The sequence below is a fragment of the Cydia splendana genome, chromosome 9, assembly GCF_910591565.1.
Source record: "Cydia splendana chromosome 9, ilCydSple1.2, whole genome shotgun sequence".
Classification (NCBI taxonomy): domain Eukaryota; kingdom Metazoa; phylum Arthropoda; class Insecta; order Lepidoptera; family Tortricidae; genus Cydia; species Cydia splendana.
Window position 1 is genome coordinate 19,087,543 of NC_085968.1, and position 19,330 is coordinate 19,106,872.

The 19,330-nt window shown below is 40.0% G+C and overlaps 2 protein-coding genes across 6 annotated transcripts in view; both read left to right on the plus strand.

Annotated features, from left to right (window-relative positions):
• Nucleotides 1–31: 31 nt before the first annotated feature.
• On the plus strand, nt 32–12,422 carry LOC134793816 (translocation protein SEC63 homolog). Of its 2 annotated transcripts, none has more exons than XM_063765505.1 (13): nt 32–248; nt 936–1,267; nt 1,868–2,038; nt 3,103–3,309; nt 3,547–3,775; nt 5,243–5,536; nt 6,278–6,401; nt 7,314–7,422; nt 8,171–8,324; nt 9,022–9,212; nt 10,822–10,987; nt 11,382–11,503; nt 12,288–12,422. In XM_063765505.1, exons 1-13 carry the CDS (start codon nt 125–127, stop codon nt 12,336–12,338), a joined length of 2,274 nt encoding a protein of 757 aa, XP_063621575.1. In that variant the 5' UTR covers nt 32–124; the 3' UTR covers nt 12,339–12,422. The 2 variants fall into 2 exon arrangements, with proteins under 2 accessions (XP_063621575.1, XP_063621574.1); XM_063765504.1 differs by having other exon boundaries at nt 33–248; nt 8,168–8,324.
• Nucleotides 12,423–17,349: 4,927 nt separating this feature from the next.
• LOC134793813 (PDZ and LIM domain protein Zasp) overlaps nt 17,350–19,330 on the plus strand; it is a 73,868-nt gene continuing 71,887 nt past the window's right edge. For 3 of the 4 annotated variants that reach the window (XM_063765500.1, XM_063765501.1, XM_063765498.1), the window contains exon 1: nt 17,350–17,539. The gene's annotated coding sequence lies outside the window, so the exon portion shown is untranslated. The remainder of the gene's footprint in view (nt 17,540–19,330) is intronic. The other variant, XM_063765499.1, reaches the window with a different exon arrangement.

Genomic DNA, 19,330 nt, shown 5'->3' on the forward strand with positions numbered 1-19,330 from the left:
CTTATAAATGACAACAGCATTTTGACAATGACTTCAGTGACGTTTAATGACACGTCTCCGCTACCGAGCTCGTGTTGCGTGTAGTGATTTTCATTTTCTTCACAAATGATTTAATATAATAACCATGGGAGGCCAAAAATTCGAATATGATGAGAGTGGATCGACATTCTTTTATTTTGTGTTATCATTCCTCGCTTTAATATTAGTGCCAGCGACGTTTTACTATTGGCCAAGGAAAAGAAAAGAAGGTAAAGCTTTAATTCATGTTTTGTCGTTAATGCGCGTTAAATTCATAGTTGTTAATGTTTATTTGATGATTGCCCTATATTTCGGTGCTGTAGTGACTCATAGTTGGTACCTAGTTGGGTGCTAGTACCGTTATGTCAATAGGTTTGTCGCGCGGTGTACCGATTCGTCGCACAACGCTAATGTATGAGTGACACGGCCGCTGCACACAGCTCATCATCTTTATCAACCTCAGACTACTTTAGTAGAATAAAAAATTCAGTGTATAATATTCCTATTGAGATCAGAACTTTTCTCAGCTATCACCACCACCAATGCCTCGCCACGCCTCTGTTACCATCTATAGGACTCTATCCATAAATTAATTTCAACTAGAAAAAAACACAGATTCTTATCATTTTTTCAAGTCACAAATTTAATAGTAATGGCTCTGAAAAACCAAGTCATGCTTGTTCAATTATTCTGTTTATGATAACACACAGGGTGTATGTTATTGTATGTAGCTATATTCCATTGTGATCTGAAAAAGATATATAATAAAACCTTGCCCACATTCTTTTAAGAATACAATTCAATTTGTCTATAGATTTTTTAGCCTTGTATTCAGAAAAAATAAAAAATTATATTTTAAAAAGTACAGTAACTAAAAATACTACAATATCATCTATAAATATATTACTTTGTTACAGATCCAGCAAAACAAGCAGAAAGATGTCAATGTCCAAATTGTATAAAGAAACAGTCAATAATAGAGCAATCACAGCCTTACAAATCTTTAAAGAACTTCCTAATTAAACTCGCAATAATTTCGGGATGGGTATTACTCGCATTTTTAGCATATAAGGTGTCACAGTTTGACTACGAAATGTCTAATTTTGATCCGTATGAAATACTGGGTTTGCCACCCGGAGCAACTCAGGCTGAAATCAAGAAGTCTTATCGTAAGCAATCTTTGATACTCCATCCGGATAAAGAGACTGGTGATGAGAAAGCTTTCATGAAGCTTACTAAAGCTTATCAGGTAAGGATGATTATTTATTTGGTAATATATTAGTTCCAACAATATATTAATACTTTTATTTGGAAGGAGAAAAGCAGGATGTTAAAAGATTTATACCAGTGTAAATCTACATACTCATAGGAAGAAAAGAAATCACTTTGTATGGACATTTTCATTTGAAAGAAAAGTGATCCATTTTCATTACTCTTGACTAGAAAATATTATATTGAACCAATTTGTTTACTACTAACTAATTTGTAAACTGATGTTTAGGTTGTTTTAATTTAAATTATCAGTCTCTTTTCTTTCGAAATGACAGCAGTGTCTGACGCAAACCCATTGTTCGGTTTGCTCTAGTTTCGGCCAAAACCGAATCTTCGGCCGGAATATGATTTTTATGCTGAAACCAAAACTAAAACTTCGGTCAGACAAAAAGTTCGGTTGAAAGTTCGGTCAGACACTACTTTTCAGCTTATAACATACAGTCATAACTAAAAACAAACATTCTAAATCCTCGAAACATCAGGTTGTATTTATAATTTCATTATACGTGATATATTTTTATAATTAAGTTTATGACATTTAACAACACAGTTGAGACATAATTAAAACTTTTCTCAGGCTCTAACAGACGACGAGGCGCGACGGAACTGGGAGAAGTATGGCAACCCGGACGGCCCCGGAGCCATGAGTTTTGGCATAGCCCTGCCCAGCTGGATTGTAGAGAAGGAGAACAGCGTGTGGGTGCTGGGGCTCTACGCGCTGGTGTTCATGGTTGCTTTGCCCACGGTTGTAAGTTTAAAAAATGCTTTCTTTTTCTGGTTTTTTCTCAATGATTACAATACAATACTCTTTATTGCACACCTCACATAGATTACAATAAAAACCGGGCAAGTGCGAGTCGGACTCGCGCACGAAGGGTTCCGTACCATAATGCAAAAAAAAAACAAAAAAAAAGCAAAAAAAAAACGGTCACCCATCCAAATACTGACCACTCCCGACGTTGCTTAACTTTGGTCAAAAATCACGTTTGTTGTATGGGAGCCCCATTTAAATCTTTATTTTATTCTGTTTTTAGTATTTGTTGTTATAGCTGCAACAGAAATACATCATCTGTGAAAATTTCAACTGTCTAGCTATCACGGTTCGTGAGACACAGCCTGGTGACAGACGGACGGACGGACGGACGGACGGACGGACAGCGAAGTCTTAGTAATAGGGTCCCGTTTTACCCTTTGGGTACGGAACCCTAAAAACGAAAAATAAAAAATGAATAAAAAAAAATGAAAATGATTATTATTGATGATAAAAACTATCCTATATCCCTATCTAAATATCCCTAGATGTCAAACTATCTCCATACTAGAATTGGGCCATTCTCTAGAACTTTCTCCGTTTGGTATGAGAAACATTCTTGCTGTAGAATATTTCCTATAGTAAAAAGAGAATGTTTTCGAGAATGGCACAACTCTACTCCATAACAAATTGCATCTAAATTCGTTCAGCGGCTTAAGTGTGAAGAGGGAACAGACAAAGAGGGTTACTTTGGAATTTATAATATTATAGTAGGAATTATTGGATAAGCTTTTATTGACAACTTTTTAAACTAATCAGTTCATTACCATTTGTCCATACTTTTTAAGATACACTACTATTCTACTGATGCTAAGTTAAGAAGGGTCTCCACTTTCCAATAGATAGTGAAAGTTAGCAAAAACCTCTATTTTTGGCCCACAGAATTTATGCAAAGTATAGTGTGGGCCTGGGATTAAAAAGTTTGAAGACCACTAATCGCCTAAAGTTTGAATCAACTCAGATAATTACGTATTATTATAATTCACATTGGTAATTCGCAGGTCGGTACCTGGTGGTACCGCTCCATCCGCTACTCCGGCGAGCAAGTCCTGCTTGACACCACACAGATGTACTTCTATTTCTGTCACAAAACTCCCTCTATGCCCCTAAAGAGGGCGCTGATGATCCTCGCGGCGTCCTGCGAGTTTGACAGGAGACACAACTCTGAGATTATAGAGAGAATCACTGACAATGAGGAAGTGCCTATGGTAAGTATTTTTAATGCTTTATGTTTTCCTATGAGGCAAACTTTTGGTGCGTGACGCGTGAGTTGATGAGTACCTGGGTATGTCATTTTCTCTTTATTACATCGTTTTTGGTTGGCAAATATAGACCCCTGACATGGGTCAAGGGTTTAAGAAAAACAACTTGCAAAAATTGTCTATGTGTATTCTTATCTATAAAACTAAACACGAATTTATTATTAATTTTCCCTATCTTTTCAGCTTCTCCGTGAGCTCCCAAACCTAGGGGAGAAGAACAAGGAGCAGCCTCTCTGCCGCCCCTACAGCATCAAGGCCAGAGCCTTACTCCACGCGCACCTGTCCCGTCTCCGTCTGCCGAGCGAAGCCCTGGACGCCGACAGGCGATATATCGTGGGTCGCTGCCCTGATCTGATTGTGGAGATGGTCAACTGTGTCAATCAGCTCATAGCGCTTGCTTACGCCAGGAGAAGTGAGTTGTGTTATGTCTACTGTGTTACTGTCCCCTGGGTTACTATGAATGGTGTCCATTGAGTTACTGTCCCCTGTGTTACTCTGGCGCCCCTACAGCATCAAAGCCAGAGCCTTACTCCACGCGCACCTGTCCCGTCTCCGTCTGACGAGCGAAGCCCTGGACGCCGACAGGCGATATATCGTGGGTCGCTGCCCTGATCTGATTGTGGAGATGGTCAACTGTGTCAATCAGCTCATAGCGCTTGCTTACGCTAGGAGAAGTGAGTTGTGTTACTGTCCCCTGGGTCACTATACATAGTGTCCATTGAGTTACTGTCCCCTGTGTTACTCTGCCGCCCCTACAGCATCAAGGCCAGAACCTTACTCCACGCGTACTTGTCCCGTCTCCGTCTGTCGAGCGAAGCCCTGGACGCCGACAGGCGATATATCGTGGGTCGCTGCCCTGATCTGATTGTGGAGATGGTCAACTGTGTCAATCAGCTCATAGCGCTTGCTTACGCTAGAAGAAGTGAGTTGTGTTACTGTCCCCTTGGTCACTATACATAGTGTCCATTGAGTTACTGTCCCCTGTGTTACTCTGCCGCCCCTACAGCATCAAGGCCAGAGCCTTACTCCACGCGTACCTGTCCCGTCTCCGTCTCCCGAGCGAAACCCTGGAAACCGACAGGCGATATATCGTGGGTCGGTGCCCTGATCTGATTGTGGAGATTCCCTTGGTTATACTATACATAGTGTCCACTATGTAATTGTCCCCTGGGTTACGGTAACGTGTTCTATTGTCCCCTGTGTTACTGGTAGTGTACCAAGTCAAGCATCTAGGGTTGTCTGCTGTCTGACTATAATGTCGTGTATCGCTGCCCTGATCTCATCCTAGAGATGGTCAACTGTGTGATGCCCATAGTATTCTAGTCAAAAAGGTCGTGTACACTTATTTTGGAAGCTTTGTCCGTGCGGATATTTTAGACCTTGACTAAAGCCAAGTCACAGGGCCTCACAAAGTTCAACTATATTTTTAATGATATTTATTATTCAAAATACGTAGTTGTGAATCATGAATGTATAATTAATTACTACCAATACGCTGTTCCAAAACTTGCTTTTAAAGTCACATGGCGGCGGCTAGATTGTGTGACTCTTTTTGTCTCTTTCTAATAAACACAAATGTTAAAATGACGGGTAAGGCCAAACGATTATCATAGGGCTTGAATTTGACAAGCGTTATCGAAAATTATGAATAACGCTATTAGATTGTTGACCATGACCACATTCTAACTAGAGATGCAACGGATAGTTGTTTGGCCGGATACCGGATATTCGGCCTGACCATCTATCCGGTATCCGGCCGTATATTAAAATAATGGCCGGATAGGCCGGAAATTAAAATAATGACCGGATAGGCCGGATACCGGATAGTAACCGAATATCCGGTGCATCTCTAATTCTAACATCAAATATTTTCTTTCAGTACCCCGCCTACCTACCATAGAAACAATCGAAAACTGCATGAAGCTCTCCCCCATGATAGTCCAAGGCCTCTGGGAGTACAAATCCCCCCTCCTCCAGCTGCCGTACATCACAGAGGACCATCTGAAGTACTTCACGAGCCGAAAGAAACACATCAAGTCGCTGTTACAATTGGCACAGTTGCCTGGAGACGAGCGGCGGCAAGTTATGAGGTTTTTGAACGACAAGCAATATGATGACGTCATCAAAGTGTTGGGGAATATGCCTTATATACACTTCCAGGTTAATACTGAAGGTGAATATCATTTCAATTCTTCAATGAGTATTTCGTTATAGTGTTTGTTGTAGATTCTTTGATGAAGCGAATCTGCCGATGAAGGCCGATAACTTCATATCATTTTAGAATGTTTTGTGAAGTCAATATTTTTATTTAAAGGTATTTTGCTAAAATATCACTGTTTCAAATGTAGAACGTCAATTCCTTGTAATATATAATGTACACACTACATTTTAAAATGTACCCCTATCTATAAAAGAATGCAAACAATTAAAGAAGTATGTGTCCACTTCAAAAATTTGAACTTGTCTTGATAATTATTATTTATTTAATGAAAATAGTAATACAGATGTAGTACATAATTGTTTTCCATCGTATTTTCTCGGAAACGTTCGTATTTGGCATGATACTTCACTTCAGTCTATGTCAAGTTCTTGTACCTACATTGTAGTACCTACTTCTTGTTCCGAGACTGACTGCAATAACAAGACACGTTCGTAAATTTCCGTGAAAATACGATGGAAAACAATACAGTACATCTGTACAAGATTTTATTAGTAAGTAATGTTTGTACGTATGTATGTTCGGGTCAAATCTTGCACAACCTAAATGTTTTTCGGTTTAGAATTTTCTCGATAAAAGCAAAGAACGGTCAGCGAGAAAAGCTTGTATCAATAATGAGATTTTTGTCAAAAAACTTACTTTCATTAACAAAATAAGTTTTAGCAGTTTTAAATACATATTTTCCGTTTTTTTTAGTAATCGACGACGAAAATTCAACTGTTGTGACGGCGGGCGCCATCGTTACTGTCACAGTTTTCCTGAGAAGAACCAATATGAAGGAGTTGTTCGGTGACTCCAGCATCAAGGAGAAGAATATCGAGTATGTCATAATGAAATGAAATAAATAATGGGACAATCTTACCTACACAAATCGACGTAGCTCCACAGCAAGCTCAATGGGGACCGTGCGCGTTGGAGGGTCTGCCATCTTGTGGCCTGAATCGGAAACATATATGCACATGTACATTGCTAAAGCAAGTGCTACCGTTCTCGTGGGTACGTTTCCTCGTGCATAGTAGGTTCTGTCATCTTGTGGGCTACATCGGAAGCATAAGCCTTGTGTTTCGGGAGCTAGACGACGATATATGGGCGTTTTCAGAAAATAGTGTACCCAATTAGCGTAAGTACATACTTAAGTTAATCGCTGTCAGTTTTGTGGCGACAATTACACACGCAGCGTAGCCTAGCCGCACCGCCGTGCTAAAACCGTGGCCGTGCACAAACTTCCATAGTAGCCCATACCACATTGGAGACCGTGTTAACTCACATTTGAGTCGCTTAACTTCGAACTCGGGTAAATCCATCTGTCAGATTATGCGATTTTGTTATTAAGAAAAGCTAATAGGGTAGATATTTGCTGAGAGGGTCGAATGGATTTACCCGAGTTTGAAGTTAAGCGACACATTTATAGACGGCGGGAAAATAAATTCGCGATAGACCCGTCTATAAATATGAGTTAATATGTATTCAAAACGCGAAAGTTTATTTATTATATTGGAGACCGTGTCTAGCTAGACGCGTTTTATTTACCGCGGATTATTACGACAAAAAAACGTGTGTGTACAAGAGGCCTAAACCTTAGTCTGTCAAACAACTTTGTCGGTAGAAAAAGGCGCGAAATTCAAATTTTCTATGGGACGATAACACTTCTCGCCTACATTTTTAAATTTGCCTCGTTTTTCTACTGACGGAAATGGTTTGACAGACTATAAATACGTATGTTTGCCAACAGGGACGACGAGGAAGGCAACGGTGATGCGAAAAAGGGAGAGAACGACAAAACCGAGGAAAATGACAAGGACAAAAAGGAGGTTTCGAAGAGGCCCGTATGGATGAAACAGGTATAAAAGTTTGATACCATAAAGAACGCAATGATTGGTCCTTTGAGTCCTTTATAGAGATTATCCATTTTCATAATAAGGCACAACTTTTAAAGGGTGTAACGCAAATTTATTTTGTTATCTTTTATTTCGGATGACTGTACCAGCAAACATTTTCTGTAGGTACTTATTTAAAACACGAAAACAACAGCTTGAGAACTTGTTTCCACTATTCTTTTGCGTAGACAAGGGTGGTATTCCACTTAACCAATTTCTTTGTCCAATCTGTATTTGCGTCTCACATTTTGCTTAGTGAGAGAGTGAGACGCAATGCACATTTTAACAACTAGAACTAACGCAGTTAACAACTAGAACTACATTTAGTTGAAATACTTATAAAATAAGAATAGAGCGCTGGTGGCCTAGCGGTAAGAGCGTGCGACTTTCAATCTGGAGGTCCCGGGTTCAAACCCCGGCTCGCTCGTACCAATGAGTTTTTCGGAAATTATGTACGAAATATCATTTGATATTTACCAGTCGCTTTTCGGGGAAACATCGTGAGGAAACCGGACTAATCCCGATAAGGCCTAGTTTCCCCTATGGGTTGGAATGGAAGGTCAGACGGCAGTTGCTTTCGTACAAACTAGTGCCTACGCCAATTCTTGGGATTAGTTGCCAAGCGGACCCCAGGCTCCCATGAGCCGTGGCAAAATGCCGGGACAACACGAGGAAGATAATGATGACTTATAAAATAAGAATGTTATAGCAGGCCAAGCGAGCGCCGGCCAAGAAGGGCAAGAAGCCAGCGCCGGCCAAGCAGGCAGCCAAGCCCGCACCTGAACCAGCGCCAGAAGTCAAGGAGAACAAGGAACAGAAGGAGAAGGAGCCTAAGAAGAAGGAGCCAAAGAAGAAAGATGATGAAGGTCAGTCGGAAAGTGACAATTTCTTACCCGACTGTAGGTACAGTCAGCAGCAGAAGTTGCTAAGCGGGCGAGGTGTTCAAAATTACCTTGACGCGCTCTTATTCTCTTAACAATAAAGTCGCGTCAAGATCATTTTGAACACCTCACCCGCTTAGCAACTATTGCTGCTGACTGTAGTGACTGTACCCCGTTTTTTTTTTCAGATTAGTAATTTTATAACCTCAAAAGTAGTGGTAACTTTTTTCCTCCAAAATTTATTCTTAGTAACTAAAGTATGCACTGAATTATAGTGTCGTTTACATAACATTATATATCATAGGAACACCATTCTGTCGATATTTAATATTATCAATCCATCATTTTTGCTAGAAAAAAATTCTAGGTATAGTATATAACACTTTAAACTCTCGCGTTTTGTACACATATGCACCAGCTGTGCAACTGTGCAGCTGTGTGCTGGTGCAACTCAGCTGAAACGTCGGAATTAAAGGTAAAAACAATGAAATTATATCGCGGTAGACCCGTTTGTGTAATTAAATATAGGTATAGTATAGTCAAGTCATGGTCTTTCAAAACGGATATGGTCTATCAAAACCGGGGTTAGGTATCCATTTGCGACAAAAAAGGTTTTGTTAAGTCAAATGTGTTAAAAATGGACTTTAAACTCAATCTTCATTAAATAATGTTCCAATTCTAGAGGAAGATTCATCAGACGAATCCAGCGCGGAAGACTCAGAGTCCCACGACTCAGCGTCCGAGGAGTCCCGCAAGTCTTCAGGGGAAGACGACGACCAATGGGACAAGTTCCAGAAGCGATTGCATAAGCGGGAGCGGTTAGAGGGCCGCTCGCGCTCGTCGCACCCTGTGCACTGCCCTTACTACCCCCAGGTATGTCGACTGAACGTGAACGAAACGAAATGAACTAAAGATCGGTTTTCCTAGGATAACGGTGCCGTCATATAGCGGCCGTCTCCATACTAAATAATACGGCTAAATATAGATGTCGTAGTATTTGTATGGAGACGGCCGCTATATGACGGCACCGCTACCCTAGGAAACTAGAGCATAACCCCCTTATTCATAATACTTTATGGGCCTGATTTAGTTAAATTATGTTTTATTCCTTTCTTACAAATACATAAATCAAAATGACAGATAAAGACAAACGATTATTAGCTAATTGAGGTATGTAGCGCGTTTATGAATAAGGGGCTAAGACGTTAGTGTATAACCGTTTCTCCAATGTCTATACAAATAAAAAAAATCGAAGAAAAAAAAACAAACGGAGGGACATAGCGGTGGTTAACCTATCCAATTTCTTTTTCCAATGTGTATTGCGTCTCACATTTTGCTTAATGAGAGAGTGAGACGCAATGACATTGGACAAATAAATATTAAATAAATAAATAAATATTATAGGACATTGGATAGGTGGAATCATCATCATCATCATCCTGTCCTAGCCGGTTTCGGCCTCGGCGACTGGGTATTTACTGGCTAGTGAGAGCGACGATCGTGAGCTGTCAGGTGGCTGACGTAGCCTATTTTTGCGGTGAATGTACGTCCACACTCACCGCAGGTCAGCACCCCTCCGACAAAATTGTAATTTATGACCGCAGGTGGTCGGGCCTTTAACTCGTCACGCTTCGCGTCGAGTTCCACTCGCCTCTGCTCTTCAAAGGCTTGCACTTTTGTACTCACTGTATGCCTCCACTTCGGCCGATCTTGTGCCGAAGTCTCCCAGTGCGATGGTTCAATGTCACATCTCCGCATGTGACGCTTCAGCACATCTTTGTAGCGCAAAAGTTGGCCGCCCTGTTTCCGCTTGCCACTTTGCAACTCAGAGTAGAAAATGCGCTTAGCAACTCTGTCATTAGACATACGGGAGACGTGACCACACCATCGCAGCTGTCGCCGCATTAGATAGGCTTCAATGCCGCTGACATTAGCACGGCGTAGCACTTCGGTGTTCCTGACACGATCTGACCAAGAGATGTTCATAATGTCACGCACGCATTTAAGGTGAAACCTATCCAATGTCCGAATGTGTTTTCGGTAGAGACACCACGTTTCGGAGGCATACAAGAGATTGGGCAGAACTATTGCCATATACACAGAGACCTTTGTCTGGAGCTTAATGTCATGTGAACGGAACACCTTGATACACCATACACTCTAATATACACCATATTGCATAAAAATAATTATTTTCTAAAATGTTATTATCTAGAGTAGTTTGTATGGAGGAGCGGTCCCCTTTCCTCTTATCGATCTTGATAACGAAAAGTGTCTCAGATTTGGTATTCCCATTCCGTTGCCATTTTTCACAGACTTTGTATGGCGGCAACGGAATGGTACGGTCTAAAAATGTATGGAAATTTTGGGACACGTTTTTTCTCCCATTAGGATCGAAAGAGCTCGTGATTCTGAGTGGAAATAACATAAAATTCCCAATTTTCAAAATTGCACTTGATTAAAACATCGTTTCCGGTTGCAGGACAAGCAAGAGTATTGGTGGTGCTACATCTGCGACCGCAAGTCGCACACGCTGCTCACGGCGCCGGCGCACGTGACGGCCCTCCTGCACGAGACGGAGCTGCAGCTGCGTTTCACGGCCCCGCGCTGGCCGCAGCTTTATACGCTTAGCGCTTGTTTGCGCTCAGGTCAGTGGACTTTCATACAAAAAGGTTTACTGACTATGACGTTAGATGGCCCTGAACGTAGCGCGGCAATTTCTACATCGCGCTAACGAAATTATTTTCGGGTTTGTGTATAAGACTTGGAATTATTTACATTTACATTTATTGGGTATATTTGCGACTGGTTGTTTGAGTTATTTGGTTACATTTAAGAGATGCAACTGGATATGGGTATTGTAACGGCGTCGCGATGGCCTCAGCGTTACACGCTCCTTGGTAATAAAGGGACCACCACACACTAGTCCCTTAACTCTAAAGGTAAAACCTATTAGGAATTATTGTCATCAATCGTTCATCAGGTGCTCATAATTTTCCGCACCATATAACTTACTTCTAAACCATCTCTCTTACATTCCAGACTCGTACATCGGCATGGACCAGCAACTGGACCTGAAGCTGGACGTGAAGGAGGCAGCCGCCGTCCCGCACGAGCACCCGCAGTGGGACCTGTCCGACACCGACTCCGACAACCAGGACCAGGTAAACACCCTAACTAACCAAAAGTATTTTGGTGGGCGGAATATACAAAACTGCACATTCTGCCTACTTTCAAATGTTTCAATCCAAGTGTATTTTAATGGGCGAAATATTCATTTTTGACTTTAGACTCGGACTCCGGCAGTTAGAAATAGGGACTTGTCACATTTAATCCAAAAATAATTAATAATTATTTAAAAATACAACCACATTTTGCTGGGCGGAATGTTCAGTTTTCTATTTAGACTCCGACTTCGACAACCAGGCGGCGTAGCACGGTCGCGTTTTTACCGCTTGTCACCATGCCTGTCACGTTCTAACAAGTATGTAAGTGCGAAAGGGACGCGTATAGTGATAGGCGATAAAAATGGAACCGTGCTGCGCCCGCTGGACCAGGTTTTCACGTTTAGTTGATACCCAAGTGTATTTTGGTGAGCGTAATGTCTAATGTCTTTGTTTTTCTTTGTAGTCCAGACTATAACAAAATAATTTGTCAGTAGAAAAAGGCGGAAAATGTGAAAATAGTAGGCACGGAGGGTCGATCTTTTAAAGTTTAAATTTGCCTTTACGCAGCTTTTTGCTTTAATTTATTTTTTTACGCAGGAGTGTTTTGATGGGCGGAATGTTCAGTTTCGTTCTGAAGAAGAAGATAAGCGTACAAAGCTCAACGCGGGTGTTGTTTATTCTCGTTGTATCGTATTTTAGCCGTTGAAGTGTTTCATGGGAAGAAAACGCTATTTTTTTCCGTTCCAATCTGTTTCTTATTACTATTTTCTATTTGTTTCAGGGTGGAAACGAGAGCGAGTTCACGACAGACGACGAGGTGGAAGAGGAGTAGCGGTACTAAGTTATTTTTATAGAGTTTATTATGACTGTAGCTGTACGTGGGAGTGAATGGAATAAATAATGTTTTTATGAAAAACTATTTTTTTTATTACTTTTGTTAGGTTGCCTCATACAATACATAGGATTACTTGTTTATTTACTGGTGCAGTCTTTACCCATTTTAAAAACTCGTATAATATGGATATTTATTTATTTAAGATAAGTAGGTACAATAAACTTAAGTAAACTATATTTACAAACTTATTCACTAATTTATTATGTAAGGAACTTATCTTAACGTGCGATATGTATGTATTTCTATGAAGAGTGCGAAAAATATGCATCAAGGAGGAGACCGAGATTCGTGGCGTACTTTGAAAGAGGCCTTTATCTGTGTACCTACCGCAGATACCTAATGATGATGATTATGATAAATAGTTTAGAAGTGATTGATAAGTCTGTATAGACGGAAAGCGCCCGGTTGCAAAATTATTAATCGTTTTTTTGCAATTCGAAGTTATTATAATTTAAATCGAGCGCAGCTCAACCTGTTGAGACGTATAATTCCAATCCGATTTAAACGGGGCAAAAAGATAAAAGGTGTGAACAAGTATTTGACACAGTATCTTGACGTGGTTGACTATATTTTGGCGGCCTAGCCTAGTCGGTAGTGATCCTACCTACGAAGCAGGAGGTCCCGGGTTCGAATGCTGGTAAGAGCATTTATTTGTACTATCACAAATATTTGTTTGGTTATGGATGAAAATATTGAGTTATGAATTTTTTCAATGTCGTCGTCTAGTACCACCAACACAAGCCTTATTGAGTTTACTGTGTCCAAAAAAAGATTGAATATTACTGGAGTAATCAAAGAACGAAATCTAGTTTAAAATGGACAGCACGCGTTCCGGGTAATAAACAAAATTACAAAACGATAATTTCCACGTACAAATTCATGGTGTAAGTAAATAAGTGTTTTGTCAAAAAGTTAAATTTTTGTTACAAACTTTTATCGCGGATTGAACTTTTCTTCTTTTGTTTCAACAGGCAACTGATACTCATCGAGACAACTATAACAAACTCAAACACCGTTGCGTTGTTTTATTTTTATCTTCGTTTTTTGACATTTGCGGCAGTCGGCAGTAAAGTCGCGCTACAATACTGCAGCAGTAATGCTGGTGCAGTTAGAATCCGAACGGTACCTTATTAGGCGTCAAACAGCCCTTCAGACAAGATACTGCCTTTAATACTTACACTGTGTGTCCGTCTCGGCAGACCCAGGCTTTATTAATCTGACACTGCGCATCGCCGCACAAAAGGGACTTAGACTTCGTCAAGGACAGAAGTACAATCACCCGCAATAATATAAAAGAAAACGCTAAAATCCTGCTAAGGTAAATGTCCTAGTGCTCGATATGCACAAAATATGGCCAATAGGATGCACCCTGCTCACGTACCCTGCTTTCACCTCCTCACCTCAACCTGCTAAGGTTAATTTGTGACATGTGCAGAGACAGTGACGAGCAGTCTGACGAAAATATGATGTAAGAATGTAAAATTATTGAAATTATAAATAATTGATTTGGATCTTCCGACACGCAAAAACGGCTTAACTGATTTCGATGAAATTTGGCAAATAATATTGAACCGGGAGGTATTCAAGGACATAGGAAACTATAATTCTATTTAACTACCGCACCTAGTCACATAATTGACATAATTCCACGAGAATTGGTTGAGAATTGCGACATTTACGACCTGCCGGCCTAGCCAAAGTGTCAATCGCTATCGCTTCGACAACGAAACGCTTTGTCTCCCTATCACTTGGCGATTGGTATATTGGCTTATGTAAAGGGGCCCACTGATTAACAGTCCGCCGGACGGTATCGGCCTGTCAGTTAGAACAAAATTTTGACAGTTCCGATCAACTGACAGGCCGATACCGTCCGGCGGACTGTTAATCAGTGGGCCCCTTAAGGAGAACATCCGGAGTATCCGGACATACGAAAGCATTTTGCCAGAGTTAAAACTTAAAACGGAGACCATCGCTAACGCTTTGGAGTTTGGTGAATTAGTGTCCTACCGAAACCGAATTTTTCGCCGAAACCGAAGGTTCGGTTTTGCTCTATCTAGTTGAACCTTCGGCCGACACATGATTTTTATTATTCCGAAACCAGCCGAAACCGAAATTTCGCTTGGACACTACCTGTAGTCTGTATCTTTAGGTATTAAAAAATAGTAGATTGTTAACCAAGGGTTGAAAGGCACCCATTTCTGTCGAGGTAGTTTGGCGCTCGAACGCAGTGAGAGCGCCAATAGTCCGAGACGGAAATGGTGCCTTTCACCCGAGTTAAACACTCTACTTTTCATATCGAATGCGAGGAAACCAAACAAGACAAGGCAATTTCGGAAAATCAGCAATTGAAGTACCTAATAGACCTACGGCCATGATTTTTTTCATTAGGACTTACTTGCAATCGGAGACTTTACAAGTGTAAAGATTAATAACCCCTAGCGAAAATCATTTAGATTGCAATATTTACGAAAATACACATTTTTTAACAAACTGCAGTAATTTTAAAATGGTTTGTACATTATAGTATGAAAATCAGCGGGATTGCCTCTTACTTTTTAATTTTATACTTTTTCGTTCTAAAAGCCGCAACAGGCTACCGGACCGCACCGCGACCTTGGTGCACCGCACCACGTAATAACATAATAAAAGTATTTTAAATATTAAATAACTATTTCATTAATAATATAACAAAATTTTTATCTTGTATTTTATTTTATTTTCAGGAATATAGTGCTAAATAACTTTAAAAACCAATTTAATATCGTACAAAGGTTTAACTGTGGCTGTATAAGATTTTGCCTTTGCTAATTTACGCAAGTGTAAGGTTTAAAAAAAATATTTTTGGTGTATTCCTGTTGGTTCCCGCCTTACGAAATCGAGTAAATAGAATTCAACGAAAGAAACAAGAAAAAATTGTTTTTAACAATTTACTTACATCATTTTTTATAAAAAAAGGATCAACGTGGGATTAGTAAAATTAAACAGTTACCAATTGTTCCAAGCGAGGAAATAAAGACACTATTTTTCCATTTTGTTTCCACCCAGTTGTTCGTGGGACGGGGACGCAGAGGAGTACACTACTTTTCTGCGCTAGAGCATAAACGTATCACTTTCTGCGCACCTTTTAGAACAACACCGACCCACTTTCAGAGCATGAGATATGAAAAGTAAACAAACAATTTGTACATTTTCGGGTAGTTATAACATTTATTGGTCACTGAACGACCTGGCTTTAACCTTCATTATTTCGTCGGGTGACAAGCAAAAGTCACTAAGTACTATCAAAAAATTAAAGTAACAATGCACTTTATTACACTTGTAACACGGTATATTGTCCAATAATTTCAATGGTGTTAGTTATAGTGACTTTTGCGTGTCACCCGACGATTTGATCATGTAATGTTTTCAACTACCCTCAACTGGTTTAAGGAGCCATTTGAGGGTAGATTTTGTTTACTTTTATTTGAATACCTAAAGATACAGACTATAATAACCATGTGACGGTGACGGCTTTGCAAAGGTCGCGTGATACTATTTATGCGAGGTTTTTCATGTTAGGTTACTACTTAAATTGGTATTTAAACTGGGGGGTCTCCAGTAGACCGCAAACGCGATGCGATCAAAGGGGGGTCGGACACAAAACAAATTCCAAGAGAGGACGAGACTGCAAAACTTTAAGATGTAACAGCCACGAAACTTGACAACCTGAATCAGCATTCTAAATCCTACTTTAACATCTTTGCTGTGTAACTCATAATTAATCATACTTTGCATGAGGTCTTTCGACCCCTCACCGCAGTGAAGGTTTAAAAACCTTATAATTCAGATTGCACATGTATAGATGTGTAGGTACCCAGCAACTTCTCTTTTCAGGAAACTGGAGTTATGTCTATTAAATAGCGTTTTAGACATTCTAATTTTTTTTTAAATTGTCTCTTTTCACACACACTGTCGTACCTAGTCGTACCTACGTAATAAAAAAGTAGAGTTGTTGTGATGGGTCAGCTAGAGGTTCTTAATTAACTGTTGTTAAATGGTGGTCCCTGATAGTACATCACCTACCTGGAATCTGGATCCGCGATCCTCGAATTTATAAACAGCACGTACTTAATTATAGACACATGACACCTAGACACTGTACAATTTGTACCAATAATTATAGTATATAAGTAACGAAACTGGGTCCTGTAACACAGGGATCCCTAGCTCAGGACACAGGGTCGTGATTTACTTTATACAATAAACTTTTTTCATTTTGTTTTTCATAGAGTTGGTTGGATGGTTGGTTGGTTGGTCTCCTCTCCGGCAAAATTTTCAATGAAACAATCAATAAAAGGTCATTTCAAATTAAAAGGTCATCAATAGTCATCATCATCAATCATATTGTCTTAGAGATCTTGGGTAAAATGGGGAGGTCTTACCCAAGATCTCTACAACGACCTGTCGAGCGCGGCGTCATCGATCCGGCCGTCATCGAACGTTATAATTATAAATTGTCAATAAAGCTAAAATAAACTATTGGAAAGTCCTAACAGGAATATTAGGATGTACTTAGAGGTTCTTCTGGATGACCTAGGCATTCTAGGTGACCACAGAAAAATATAACATAAAAAACTATAACGCATTTGGGTAAAAAATGGATTAACGTGCAAGAATAGGTACATCAATAGGAGTTCTCAAAAAATAAAGCTAACAACCATTAAGATGCGAGCCCAAGAGTTCAGAGGTTCCCCTAATCATAGGTGATTACTGACAAGTTGACAACAAAACATGCCATAAGTAAGGAACCTAAAATTACATTAAATGGATTAAATCGCAAGGTTAAAGAAGTAAAAAATAAAGGTAAAAAGTACTAAGTTGCATCTTTCTTAGGGCAGAGGTTCTAGACCACAGTTTGCAGGCTTTGTGGGTGGGACCGGGCATCGTCCTGCAGCGGCGCGCGCGCCGCCGAGCGCCAGTCTCACTCGCGCGCCACAGCTCGCCCGGACATCACGAACGAACGACCGCCGTCCGCCGCCGGTGTCGTATTACCGACCTAAAAATACCCGCGAGCGCGATCGCCTTTTACAAACTGCGCGTTGTTTTGAACCAGTGATTGACAGTGCCAAGTGAAGAACCACTAAACAGCGATATCAAACGTGAGTATTATAAAATATTCAATCATATTGCCGCATCGGTAAGCAGAAGTTGATTTCGGAGAATAGCTAGGTGCTAAATTGGGAGTAAGCTTGGGGAAATTCGAGATGCTAGGTTTATATTAATTTGCTAGCCGAGCCGATATTTATGTGTGTGGCGTTAATCTGATCTATTTGCGTCCGATCTTTCAGCGCCAAGCCGTTGCCCGAATTTCAGTTAGGTATACCTATATTGTATTAAATAACCTGTAGGTACCTAATCTTAATTTCCTGCAGTTCTGTTCAAAGTTTAAATCGGTTTCAGTGACATTTAGTCACCAGATTTACCTAACGTAATCATGATTAATCCCAATATTAATGCTACGTGTCCAGGATTAATGTGGCACAGACAAAATGCGATAGCTTGCCAAGAATTGCAAAATGCAATGGTAGTCGATCAGTTTAAGTCCTGGCTAGAACGCAGACGGACGCCTGTGACGACATCTATGACCGCAATTTTGTTATTCAGTGGCAGTTAAAGCCAACTTCACTCACCTCTATGTCTGAATGATCATGAAAAGTCTCTGAAATAACAACATTCTGATAGATCTTGACGGCCAATCAAGAAGTAGGTATACAATGTCAAGCCCACCCAACGTACCTAATGACCTGAAAATATTTCAGGAAGATTGAGGAAATGTTTTTGAAAAACAACAAGGTTAAATTCTTGGCTGGTACTGAGGAAATCCACGGTAAAACGTAATTTATACTTTGTTACCTAACTAACGCTATAATTTCTATGTAAATCAGCTGATATAAACATTTAAATTCACGCAAATTTGCAACATCTAGATGCAAAACAACTAAAGGTTGTAATAAAACGCGAATGAATTGATAAACAACAATACATCACTTAGAACCTGATGTAAGCATCACTTAGTCATGAATTCTATTTATTAGCAAAGGATTACATTGCCGTGTTATGTCACATGTAATTCAGTGAGATGGGAATTTTGTGTGTACGTACGTACGTAACTACGTAAATTACGTCCAGTCCAGTTGGGCTGCCGCCAACCAATGTCTACAAGTTCAATGTCTACTAATTGTACATGTTTTTTTCGCAATTTTCTCGTAAAAAATATGCCGTACTTACAAATACTTGGTAAGTTTAGTTTTAATTTGACTCACAACTTTTAAGAAACCACAAAAAGAGAAAAGATAATTTGAACAATATTGTGACGAATTTACAATAAGTAGTAATAAGAAACACCGCCAATTTTCATAAAGTTTCTGAAAACAAGTTTATTGTTTCGTCCCGCCAATGTTTTGTGCATTATTATCAAATGAGTTTTGTTCATTCAGTTCAGAGGTGCAAAATCAGATCGCGAAATTGAAACCGGTTGGTGCCATGCCATAGGTGCTTACCCGAACCTCGGACCGCGGAGGCTGCATTATTGTGTTCAGAGTCATTCCTAAGCAACAGCTAATAGCTACTACCTTTATAATTACACTAAGGGGAAAATTCTTCACTGGACCTTGTGAAAATATGGCAGGGTCGTGACAAACCTTGGACTCCTTATCACATCTTTGATTCATTGTTGAAGAATTCAGTATTTTTTATTGCTGTTTCGTTAAGATTTTATCGCTGGCAGTAACGTTCAGTTTCATTAACAACTTATTACGTAATTTCTGGGTTTTGTAAAGATCTGGCAGCTTGCGTTTTGCGATGGTGTAATTATGACAGATGTAATTTGGGAAATAAAAACAGTGCTTTGATCTCGAATTGTTTTGAATTGGGAGTAGGTAAATTTAGGC